The following is a 15,996-nucleotide window of genomic DNA, read 5'->3' on the forward strand; positions in this document are numbered from 1 at the left end:
AAAAGCAAACAGTGCAGCTTTACTTGATGGTTTGTGATCATCCATCTTTCTCTTGATGACATTCCAGAGGTTTTCAATAGGGTTCACATCTGGAGATTGGGCAGTGGGCTCTTTTTTCCAGAGCTGTATATATACTTTTGGTCCTCTGGCCCCTCTGAGACCTCTGAAGTTACCCTGAGGTCTTTGGCACCAAAACATCGGTCAAACTGAAGCTCTGTATCATTAAAGGGTTTTTTGTTCTCTCTGTGACACAGTAGCCCTTCCAGATGGGTCAGATATTGTTGCATCAAAGCAGCCTTGTTCCCCCAACACCACCAGCGCTGACCGCGACTCACCCCCACACCTGTCCAGGTGTCCTTGACTCCTGTCCATTTCTCACAGACCCAACACATGCACGGTTGTTATGGGATAATCTGTGTGATGTGTTTGATCTGTGAAAGCTCAGAATCTTTTAGCTCATCAATGCAGGTTTAGATAATCACACTCACGTCCTCGAAGGTGTCGTCCCATCCCTGACTGGTGATCACAAACTGGACCTTCTCATTCATGTAGTCCTCCACAACGCTAACACACACACACACACAAATGTTTATTGAAACTCATTAATTCAGTATAATTTGTGTTGCCTGATGATTTATTGTTGTATAATAATTATTATAATATATTTATTTCTGTCTCACCCGTTAAAGGCTATGATGTAACGGTGCAGCAAGCGTCTCTGGTCCTCTGGAAATTTCCCATAAAGATAAAAACGCTTTCCTGTCAGAAAGTCTGAGAGAGAGAGAGAGAGAGAGAGACATATCTCTTGCAGTTGTACCCAGACTGGACCATTCATGTTCCTTTTAAGTTCCTCTTCACACACACACACGCATGCGCGCACACACACACACACACGCATGCGCGCACACACACACACACACACACACACGCATGCGCGCACACACACACACACACACGCATGCGCGCACACACACACACACGCATGCGCGCACACACACACACACACACACATGCGCGCGCGCACACACACACACACACGCATGCGCGCGCGCACACACACGCATGCGCGCGCGCACACACACACACGCATGCGCGCGCGCACACACACACACGCATGCGCGCGCACACACACACGCATGCGCGCGCACACACACACGCATGCGCGCACACGCACACACACGCATGCGCGCACACGCACACACACGCATGCGCGCACACACACACACACACGCATGTGCGCGCACACACACACACACACACCTGGTAGCTCCGGTATGGGTTTGTCTTCCTCTTCCTCTGGATCCGTGTTTTCATCTGTTGAGCCTCCGTAAGGGTCATCTTCTATCTCCTGACCTCCTCCACTTCCTCTGTTCTCCTGTCCTGCCTTCTCTTCTCTCCTCTTCTCCACTCTGACGCGCACACACACACACACACACACACACACACACACACACACCCACCCACGCAGTTACCAGAATCACTGACTAATTAATCACAGAAAACCTGTGTGGATGAGTCGAAACTGCTGCATAAACAAATCCTGTTAATTTACCTTCTCAGCTCATCCTCAGTGTCCATGCCAGATCCATCATCATCATCTTGCTCTACAAACACACACACACACACACACACACACACACAGAGTCTTCAGGCTTAGAGGGTGGTGGCCATTTAGTATATTTATGATTTATTATGACAAACTCATAACTTCAGGTTCTGTTCAAATCAGCCTCCTGATCATTTCCAGTGTTCCTGTGTGTGTGTATTATTGTCTGAATAAAAAAAAAGACTGAGTTTTAGCGCACAAGTTCACCTCGCTCGTCCGTTGATACATCTCGGCTCTCCTCCGTCACAGATTTTGTGGAGGTGCGTTGTCTCTTTTCAGGACTCTTCTGGAACAACATGTTTCATACACACGCGGACACACACACACACGGACACACACACGCGGGGACACACACATGCGGGGACACACACATGCGGGGACACACACGTGGACGGACACGGGGACACACACGCAGACGGACACACGCGCAGACACACACGCAGACACACACGCAGACACACACGCAGACACACACGCAGACACACACAGTGACATAGATGTCATATTTGAGGTGTTTCCATGACAAAGTCACAACTCCAAGATTATGGAATTTTGTTGAGAGTTGCTGAAGAGGGACTGAGGAGAAGAGAGAGAGAAGGATAGTGGGAGAGATTGATAGAAGGAGAGAGAGAGAGAGAGAGAGAGAGAGAGAGAGAGAGAGAGAATGAGAGCTAGAGAGAGAGAGAGCGAGCAGTATAATAAGTCGTTAGGACTGATTGAGATGATGAGTGATCTCTATACAGTTGACAAAGTGGGGCGTCTTCACCAGGGGAACATCAGAACACTGAAACAGCTGTGTACAACACAGAGCCAGCTGTTTCCACACGCTCAAGCTTGAGGTCACATGACCATAATGGTCTGTAGTGTGTCCAGTGGCTGGAAACTCAGTAACCTACCTCAACTCCCAGAAACATCACTTCTCTGACGCCTCAGTTTAAACCTTCTTTATATTTTACTGTTCTGAGTTTAAACAAATACATTTAGATGAGAGACGATAGAGAAGATCAGAACTTTCAGATGTCAGTTCACATGGAGATGTGGATCATCTAGGGATATTTCTACTTCTCAGTTTATAGAAGAAACAATTCAGAGTAATATTCCTGGAGGTGTAAAATAAACTAAAAGCCTGATAAATAAAATGTTTATTATACAGTATATTTTATTACTTTTTTTTTGCCCTGGTCGTTTGTCTGCTCCTCAGAAGCCATGTCCTCTGCCTCATCCTCGGAGCTCGACTCTGCTCCATCAATCAGATACCTGCAGAGATTTATAACGATAATCACTTCTAATCATCATTAATAACACAAGAAACAAGTATAAAAGTAACCTGTGTGTGTTAGAAATTTATCTTCAAAAGACATGACTACCTTCATCACTCATTACACACAGCTTTTAATATTGAATATATTTTCACTCACACACACACAATATCTGTACAATGAACACACACCGTTTGTAGGAGATTTTCTGTTTCCTCTTGTGACAGTCGATCACCCACTCCTTCCGAACTATCAGCCCCCCTGCTGCCTTCACCTGACTGTACTTAGGGGTGTTAGCAAAGGCGCATCTACACACACACACACACACACACACACACACACACAGGTTTCACTCCATTTTTCTGTTTTATTTCCAGTGCCGTACATGAGGCGAATGTGTGTGTTTGTTGTTGTACATGAGGTGGGTGGAGTCAGGGGTCCAGTCCGGTCGGTACCGCGCCCCCATGGACAGAGCCTTGTCTCTGAGTTCTCCACGGAACGGGTTCTGAAATCCACTCAGCACAAACACTACGCCCTCCATGATACGGCTGAAGGGGACTGGCTCTGAGGCCAGGGGGCGGGGCTTCACAGAGGACTTCTGCGCCGGGGACTTCTGGGAACTGGACCCTGGACAAGGACAGATTTATCAAACGCATTTTATTTCAACCCGTGTTGAAGATCTTTCCTCCTCATTCTCTTCATTTATCCCCCATTCATCTCTCTATTTATAGTATAATCAATAATACTGTGTAACACTGTGTGTGTGTGTGTGTGTGTGTACAGACCTGTTTTTGTGCTGGTGGAGGTGTGTGTGTGTTCAGCACTCTGTGTAATGTGTTTGAGTGGAGGTGTGTGTTTCTTGGCAGCAGGGGGAGGCGGGGCATCCTGTCTCTCTTTACTGAACTCAAACTTTCTCTTCACAGCAGCCTGCAGTGGGGGTGGGAGAGAACACACACACACACACACACACACTTGCGTATAAACATGAGAAGTACGTAACTGGTGCTGAGGGTTAGCGGCAGCTGACTGATGGATGCCGATAAAGGGGCGGAGCCAATGATGGGCAGGTACCTGTGGTGAGCTGTTGGGGGCGGAGCTTGATGTTGATGGCTCTGTCTGTAAGGCCGCTGATGCGTAACTCAGTGTAGTGCTTTTAGGAGAAACTGGATAAAAATAAATGACCACACATGACACACTAAATCCCAGAGAAATCACATGATGAAAGACTTTAATGTTATAATAATCTCACACTTCACTCCTGAGCTGTCTTTACTCTCTCGGTTCAGGAACAGACTCCCTGGCTGCAGGTTTGACCCAGAGGACTGAGACTCGTCCTTCAACCGGAACTGACCCAGTTTAGTCAACTTCTACCACAACACAACACAAACCACAACCAGTATTTCAATGAAGAAAAATACCCCCCTGCACCTGACACACACTTTGTGTGTGTGTGTGTGTGTGTGTGTGTGTGTGTGTGTGTACTCACAGGTGGTGTAGCTGCAGGTGCGTTGTTATCTGGTGGAGAGTGAAACTTTATAAACGCCACTCCATATGCAATGCTCTGTGGACACACACACACACACACACAAACACACTAATACAATCACACAGAGAAACAGACAGAGCCAGAGACAAGAGAGAGAGACAGGTGTGTATATATATATATATATATATATATATATATATATATATATATATATATATATATATATATATATATATATATATATATATATATATATATATATATATATGCAGAGAGAGAGAGAGACCTGGAGAGAGAGAGACAAGTAGAGAGAGAGAGGCATAGAGGGAGACAGGCAGAGAGAAAGACAGTTAGAGAGAGAGACAGGTAGAGGGAGACAGGCAGAGAGAAACAGTTAGAGAGAGACCGGCAAAGAGAGAGAAAGAGACAGGTGTGTAACCTTGTTGTAGGGTTGTGTACAGACGATCTTCACTCTGTCCCACTTCTCCTGACTCGAGCTCTTCACCAGCTGCTGAGGGCCAAAGAACCTCACACGGTTCAGGTTCACATTCCCTCGACTCTCAGAGGGAGACATGAACGATGATGTCACCAACAACACCTTTATACACACCCACACACACACACAGGGGAAATCACAACACACTGATGCTCCACTTCACCACAGTTTCTCTGGGACTGGAATGCGTTTCTGACACTCAGTGTGTGTACTGTGCGTTTCATCTACCTCAAAATCCTGGTCTTTGATGGACGTCGAGTGTCCAACCAGTACTTCGATGAAGGCTGACCCTTCGTTCCCAATGTCGATACTGTGGACCTGCTCCTCCTTCTCGAACTAACCAACAACATCCACACAGTTAACACCATCACCAACACACACATCACTAACACACACATCACTATCACCAACACACACATCACTAACACACACATCACTATCACCAACACACACATCACTAACACACACATCACTAACACACACATCACTATCACCAACACACACATCACTAACACACACATCACTATCACCAACACACACATCACTATCACCAACACACACATCACCAACACACACATCACCAACACACACATCACTAACACACACATCACTATCACCAACACACACATCACTATCACCAACACACACATCACTATCACCAACACACACATCACTATCACCAACACACACATCACTATCACCAACACACACATCACTATCACCAACACACACATCACTATCACCAACACACACATCACTATCACCAACACACACATCACCAACACACACATCACCAACACACACATCACCAACACACACATCACTAACACACACATCACTAACACACACATCACTAACACACACATCACTATCACCAACACACACATCACTATCACCAACACACACATCACTATCACCAACACACACATCACTATCACCAACACACACATCACCAACACACACATCACTAACACACACATCACTAACACACACATCACTATCACCAACACACACATCACTAACACACACATCACTATCACCAACACACACATCACTATCACCAACACACACATCACTATCACCAACACACACATCACTATCACCAACACACACATCACCAACACACACATCACCAACACACACATCACTAACACACACATCACTAACACACACATCACTATCACCAACACACACATCACCAACACACACATCACTAACACATCACTATCACTAACACACACATCACTATCACCAACACACACATCACCAACACACACATCACTATCACTAACACACACATCACCAACACACACATCACTATCACCAACACACACATCACCAACACACACATCACTAACACACACATCACTAACACACACATCACTAACACACACATCACTAACACACACATCACTAACACACACATCACTAACACACACATCACTAACACACACATCACTAACACACATCACTATCACCAACACACACATCACTAACACACACATCACTATCACCAACACACACATCACTAACACACACATCACTAACACACACATCACTAACACACACATCACTATCACCAACACACACATCACCAACACACACATCACTAACACACACATCACTATCACCAACACACACATCACTAACACACACATCACTATCACCAACACACACATCACTAACACACACATCACTAACACACACATCACTATCACCAACACACACATCACTAACACACACATCACTATCACCAACACACACATCACTATCACCAACACACACATCACTATCACCAACACACACATCACTATCACCAACACACACATCACCAACACACACATCACTAACACACACATCACTAACACACACATCACTATCACCAACACCATCACATCACTAACACACACATCACTATCACCAACACATCACAATCACTATCACCAACACACAGATCACTATCACCAACACACACGTCACCAACACACACATGACTGAGACTGACATCACTAATAGACACATCTCTAACACACACATCACTAGCAGCAAGACACACATCACCAACACACACAGCACTAACACACACATCACCACACACACAACACACACATCACCAACACACACATCACTATCACCACACACACACACTCACCAACACACCACTATCACCAACACACACATCACTATCACCAACACACACATCACTATCACCAACACACACATCACTCAACACACAACACACACATCACTATCACCAACACACACATCACCAACACACACATCACTATCACCAACACACACATCACTATCACCAACACACACATCACTATCACCAACACACACATCACCAACACACACATCACTAACACACACATCACTAACACACACATCACTAACACACACATCACTAACACACACATCACTATCACCAACACACACATCACTATCACCAACACATCACTAACACACACATCACTATCACCAACACACACATCACTAACACACATCACTATCACCAACACACACATCACTATCACCAACACACACATCACTATCACCAACACACACATCACTAACACACACATCACTATCACCAACACACACATCACTATCACCAACACACACATCACTATCACCAACACACACATCACTATCACCAACACACACATCACTAACACACACATCACTAACACACACATCACTATCACCAACACACACATCACTATCACCAACACACACATCACTAACACACACATCACTAACACACACATCACTATCACCAACACACACATCACTATCACCAAAACACACATCACTCACACACACATCACTATCACCCACACACACATCACTACCACACACATCACTATCACCCACACACACATCACTACACACACATCACTATCACCTAACACACACATCACTATCACAACACACACATCACTACACACACATCACTATCACCACCACACACATCACTAACACACACATCACTATCACCAACACACACATCACTACCACACACATCACTATCACCACCACACACATCACTAACACGCACATCACTATCACCAACACACACATCACTAACACACACATCACTATCACCAACACACACATCACTAACACACACATCACTATCACCAACACACACATCACTAACACACACATCACTATCACCAACACACACATCACTATCACCAACACACACATCACCAACACACACATCACTAACACACACATCACTATCACCAACACACACATCACTATCACCAACACACACATCACTATCACCAACACACACATCACTATCACCAACACACACATCACTATCACCAACACACACATCAACACACACATCACCAACACACACATCACTAACACACACATCACTAACACACACATCACTATCACCAACACACACATCACTATCACCAACACACACATCACTATCACCAACACACACATCACTAACACACACATCACTAACACACACATCACTAACACACACATCACTAACACACACATCACTATCACCAACACACACATCACTAACACACACATCACTATCACCAACACACACATCACTAACACACACATCACTATCACCAACACACACATCACTAACACACACATCACTATCACCAACACACACATCACTATCACCAACACACACATCACTAACACACACATCACTAACACACACATCACTATCACCAACACACACATCACTAACACACACATCACTAACACACACATCACTAACACACACATCACTATCACCAACACACACATCACTAACACACACATCACTAACACACACATCACTAACACACACATCACTATCACCAACACACACATCACTAACACACACATCACTATCACCAACACACACATCACTATCACCAACACACACATCACTAACACACACATCACTATCACCAACACACACATCACTATCACCAACACACACATCACTATCACCAACACACACATCACCAACACACACATCACTAACACACACACATCACTATCACTAACACACACATCACTATCACCAACACACACATCACTATCACCAACACACACATCACTAACACACACATCACTATCACCAACACACACATCACTAACACACATCACTATCACCAACACACACATCACTATCACCAACACACACATCACTATCACCAACACACACATCACCAACACACACATCACCAACACACACATCACTATCACCAACACACACATCACTAACACACACATCACTAACACACACATCACTAACACACACATCACTATCACCAACACACATCACTATCACCAACACACACATCACTAACACACACATCACTATCACACACATCACTATCACCAACACACACATCACTATCACCAACACACACATCACTATCACCAACACACACATCACTATCACCAACACACACATCACTAACACACACATCACTATCACCAACACACATCACTATCACACACATCACTATCACCAACACACACATCACTATCACCAACACACACATCACTAACACACACATCACTATCACCAACACACACATCACTAACACACACATCACTAACACACACATCACTATCACCAACACACACATCACTATCACCAACACACACATCACCAACACACACATCACTAACACACACATCACTATCACCAACACACACATCACTATCACCAACACACACATCACTATCACCAACACACACATCACTATCACCAACACACACATCACTATCACCAACACACACATCACTATCACCAACACACACATCACCAACACACACATCACCAACACACACATCACTAACACACACATCACTAACACACACATCACTATCACCAACACACACATCACTATCACCAACACACACATCACTATCACCAACACACACATCACTATCACCAACACACACATCACTATCACCAACACACACATCACTAACACACACATCACTAACACACACATCACTATCACCAACACACACATCACTAACACACACATCACTATCACCAACACACACATCACTATCACCAACACACACATCACTATCACACACATCACTATCACCAACACACACATCACTATCACCAACACACACATCACTATCACCAACACACACATCACTAACACACACATCACTATCACCAACACACACATCACTATCACCAACACACACATCACTATCACCAACACACACATCACTATCACCAACACACACATCACTATCACCAACACACACATCACTAACACACACATCACTAACACACACATCACTATCACCAACACACACATCACTAACACACACATCACTATCACCAACACACACATCACTAACACACACATCACTAACACACACATCACTATCACCAACACACACATCACTAACACACACATCACTATCACCAACACACACATCACTATCACCAACACACACATCACTATCACCAACACACACATCACTATCACCAACACACACATCACCAACACACACATCACTAACACACACATCACTAACACACACATCACTAACACACACATCACTATCACCAACACACACATCACTATCACCAACACACACATCACTATCACCAACACACACATCACTAACACACACATCACTATCACCAACACACACATCACTAACACACACATCACTAACACACACATCACTAACACACACATCACTAACACACACATCACTATCACCAACACACACATCACTATCACCAACACACACATCACTCCAACACACACCTCACTATCACCACCACACACATCACTAACACACATCACTATCACCAACACACACATCACTAACACACACATCACTATAACACACACATCACTATCACCAACACACACATCACTATCACCAACACACACATCACTATCACCATCACTAACACACACACACATCACTAACACACACATCACTAACACACACATCACTATCACCAACACACACATCACTAACACACACATCACTATCACCAACACACACATCACTATCACCAACACACACATCACTAACACACACATCACTATCACCAACACACACATCACTATCACCAACACACACATCACTATCACCAACACACACATCACTATCACCAACACACATCACTATCACCAACACACATCACTAACACACACATCACTAACACACACATCACTATCACCAACACACACATCACTAACACACACATCACTATCACACACACTCACACACACACATCACTATCACCAACACACACATCACTATCACCAACACACACATCACTATCACCAACACACACATCACTATCACCAACACACACATCACCAACACACTACCACACACATCACTATCACCAACACACACATCACTATCACACACACACATCACTATCACCAACACACACATCACTATCACCAACACACATCACTAACACACACATCACTATCACCAACACACACATCACTATCACCAACACACACATCACTATCACCAACACACACATCACTATCACCAACACACACATCACTATCACCAACACACATCACTATCACTAACACACACATCACTAACACCAACACACACATCACTAACACACACATCACTATCACCAACACACACATCACTAACACCAACACACACATCACTAACACACACATCACCAACACACACATCACTATCACCAACACACACATCACTATCACCAACACACACATCACCAACACACACATCACTATCACCAACACACACATCACTATCACCAACACACACATCACTATCACCAACACACACATCACTATCACCAACACACACATCACTATCACCAACACACACATCACTATCACCAACACACACATCACTAACACACACATCACTATCACCAACACACACATCACTAACACACACATCACTAACACACACATCACTATCACCAACACACACATCACTAACACACATCACTATCACCAACACACACATCACTATCACCAACACACACATCACTATCACCAACACACACATCACTATCACCAACACACACATCACTATCACCAACACACACATCACTAACACACACATCACTATCACCAACACACACATCACTAACACACACATCACTATCACCAACACACACATCACTAACACACACATCACTAACACACACATCACTATCACCAACACACACATCACTAACACACACATCACTATCACCAACACACACATCACTATCACCAACACACACATCACTATCACCAACACACACATCACCAACACACACATCACTAACACACACATCACTATCACCAACACACACATCACTAACACACACATCACTATCACCAACACACACATCACTATCACCAACACACACATCACTATCACCAACACACATCACTATCACCAACACACACATCACTAACACACACATCACTATCACACACATCACTATCACCAACACACACATCACTATCACCAACACACACATCACTAACACACACATCACTAACACACACATCACTATCACCAACACACACATCACTAACACACACATCACTATCACTAACACACACATCACTATCACCAACACACACATCACTATCACCAACACACACATCACTAACACACACATCACTATCACCAACACACACATCACTAACACACACATCACTATCACCAACACACACATCACTAACACACACATCACTAACACACACATCACTATCACCAACACACACATCACTAACACACACATCACTATCACCAACACACACATCACTATCACCAACACACACATCACTATCACCAACACACACATCACTAACACCACACACATCACTATCACCAACACACACATCACTATCACCAACACACACATCACTATCGCCAACACACACATCACTATCACCAACACACTCATCACACACACACACATCTCTATCACCAACACACACATCACTATCACCAACACACACATCACTATCACCAACACACACATCACTATCACCAACACACACATCACTATCACCAACACACACATCACTATCACCAACACACACATCACTAACACACACATCACTATCACCAACACACACATCACTAACACACACATCACTATCACCAACACACACATCACTAACACACACATCACTATCACCAACACACACATCACTAACACACACATCACTATCACCAACACACACATCACTATCACCAACACACACATCACTATCACCAACACACACATCACTATCACCAACACACACATCACTATCACCAACACACACATCACTAACACACACATCACTATCACCAACACACACATCACTAACACACACATCACTATCACCAACACACACATCACTATCACCAACACACACATCACTATCACCAACACACACATCACTATCACCAACACACACATCACCAACACACACATCACTATCACTAACACACACATCACTATCACCAACACACACATCACTATCACCAACACACACATCACTAACACACACATCACTATCACCAACACACACATCACTAACACACACATCACTATCACCAACACACACATCACTAACACACACATCACTAACACACACATCACTATCACCAACACACACATCACCAACACACACATCACTATCACTAACACACACATCACTATCACCAACACACACATCACTATCACCAACACACACATCACTATCACCAACACACACATCACTATCACCAACACACACATCACTATCACCAACACACACATCACTATCACCAACACACACATCACTAACACACACATCACTATCACACACATCACTATCACCAACACACACATCACTAACACACACATCACTATCACACACATCACTATCACACACATCACTATCACCAACACACACATCACTATCACCAACACACACATCACTAACACACACATCACTATCACCAACACACACATCACTATCACCAACACACACATCACTAACACACACATCACTATCACCAACACACACATCACTAACACACACATCACTATCACCAACACACACATCACTAACACACACATCACTAACACACACATCACTATCACCAACACACACATCACCAACACACACATCACTATCACCAACACACACATCACTATCACCAACACACACATCACTAACACACACATCACTATCACCAACACACACATCACTATCACCAACACACACATCACTATCACCAACACACACATCACTATCACCAACACACACATCACCAACACACACATCACTAACACACACATCACTAACACACACATCACTATCACCAACACACACATCACTATCACCAACACACACATCACTATCACCAACACACACATCACCAACACACACATCACTAACACACACATCACTAACACACACATCACTAACACACACATCACTATCACCAACACACACATCACTATCACCAACACACACATCACTAACACACACATCACTATCACCAACACACACATCACTAACACACACATCACTATCACCAACACACACATCACTAACACACACATCACTAACACACACATCACTATCACCAACACACACATCACTATCACCAACACACACATCACTATCACCAACACACACATCACTATCACCAACACACACATCACTATCACCAACACACACATCACTATCACCAACACACACATCACTATCACCAACACACACATCACTATCACCAACACACACATCACTATCACCAACACACACATCACTATCACCAACACACACATCACTATCACCAACACACACATCACTATCACCAACACACACATCACTAACACACACATCACTATCACCAACACACACATCACTATCACCAACACACACATCACTATCACCAACACACACATCACTATCACACACACACACACATCACTAACACCAACACACACATCACTAACACACACATCACTAACACACACATCACTATCACCAACACACACATCACTATCACCAACACACACATCACTATCACCAACACACACATCACTAACACACACATCACTATCACCAACACACACATCACTATCACCAACACACACATCACTATCACCAACACACACATCACTATCACCAACACACACATCACTATCACCAACACACACATCACTATCACCAACACACACATCACTATCACCAACACACACATCACTATCACCAACACACACATCATTAACACACACATCACTATCACCAACACACACATCACTAACACACACATCACTATCACCAACACACACATCACTAACACACACATCACTAACACACACATCACTATCACCAACACACACATCACTAACACACACATCACTATCACCAACACACACATCACTAACACACACACATCGCCATCACTAACACACACACATCGCCATCACTAACACACACACATCGCCATCACTAACACACACACATCGCCATCACTAACACACACACACACCGCCATCACTAACACACACACATCGCCATCACTAACACACACACACATCGCCATCACTAACACACACACACACATCACCATCACTAACACACACACACATCGTCATCACTAACACACACACACATCGCCATCACTAACACACACACACACACACATCACCATCACTAACACACACACACACACATCATCACTAACACACACACACACATCGCCATCACTAACACACACACACCGCCATCACTAACACACACACACACCGCCATCACTAACACACACACACACACACATCACCATCACTAACACACACACACCACCATCACTAACACACACATCACCATCACTAACACACACACACACACCACGAACACTAACACACACTCACACACACATCGCCATCACTAACACACACATCGCCATCACTAACACACACACACATCGCCATCACTAACACACACACACACACATCGCCATCACTAACACACACATCGCCATCACTAACACACACATCGCCATCACTAACACACACATCGCCATCACTAACACACACACACACAGCCATCACTAACACACACACACATCGCCATCACTAACACACACACACACAGCCATCACTAACACACACACACAC

At 43.9% G+C, this 15,996-nt stretch overlaps 1 protein-coding gene across 4 annotated transcripts in view; it reads right to left on the minus strand.

Annotated features, from left to right (window-relative positions):
• xrcc1 (X-ray repair complementing defective repair in Chinese hamster cells 1) overlaps window positions 1–15,996 on the minus strand; it is a 29,269-nt gene that overhangs the window by 2,254 nt on the left and 11,019 nt on the right. For 3 of the 4 annotated variants that reach the window (XM_058376731.1, XM_058376730.1, XM_058376729.1), the window contains exons 4-17: window positions 5,076–5,183; window positions 4,791–4,949; window positions 4,352–4,426; window positions 4,115–4,232; window positions 3,937–4,028; window positions 3,651–3,792; window positions 3,282–3,492; window positions 3,057–3,173; window positions 2,773–2,863; window positions 1,814–1,892; window positions 1,553–1,604; window positions 1,261–1,409; window positions 681–771; window positions 489–564 (exon numbers count right to left, since the gene is read on the minus strand). In XM_058376731.1, coding sequence (XP_058232714.1) covers window positions 489–564; window positions 681–771; window positions 1,261–1,409; window positions 1,553–1,604; window positions 1,814–1,892; window positions 2,773–2,863; window positions 3,057–3,173; window positions 3,282–3,492; window positions 3,651–3,792; window positions 3,937–4,028; window positions 4,115–4,232; window positions 4,352–4,426; window positions 4,791–4,949; window positions 5,076–5,183 — 1,560 coding nt within the window. The remainder of the gene's footprint in view (window positions 1–488; window positions 565–680; window positions 772–1,260; window positions 1,410–1,552; window positions 1,605–1,813; window positions 1,893–2,772; window positions 2,864–3,056; window positions 3,174–3,281; window positions 3,493–3,650; window positions 3,793–3,936; window positions 4,029–4,114; window positions 4,233–4,351; window positions 4,427–4,790; window positions 4,950–5,075; window positions 5,184–15,996) is intronic. The other variant, XM_058376732.1, reaches the window with a different exon arrangement.

The sequence above is a fragment of the Hemibagrus wyckioides genome, linkage group LG23 (genome assembly GCF_019097595.1).
Source record: "Hemibagrus wyckioides isolate EC202008001 linkage group LG23, SWU_Hwy_1.0, whole genome shotgun sequence".
Classification (NCBI taxonomy): Eukaryota; Metazoa; Chordata; class Actinopteri; order Siluriformes; family Bagridae; genus Hemibagrus; species Hemibagrus wyckioides.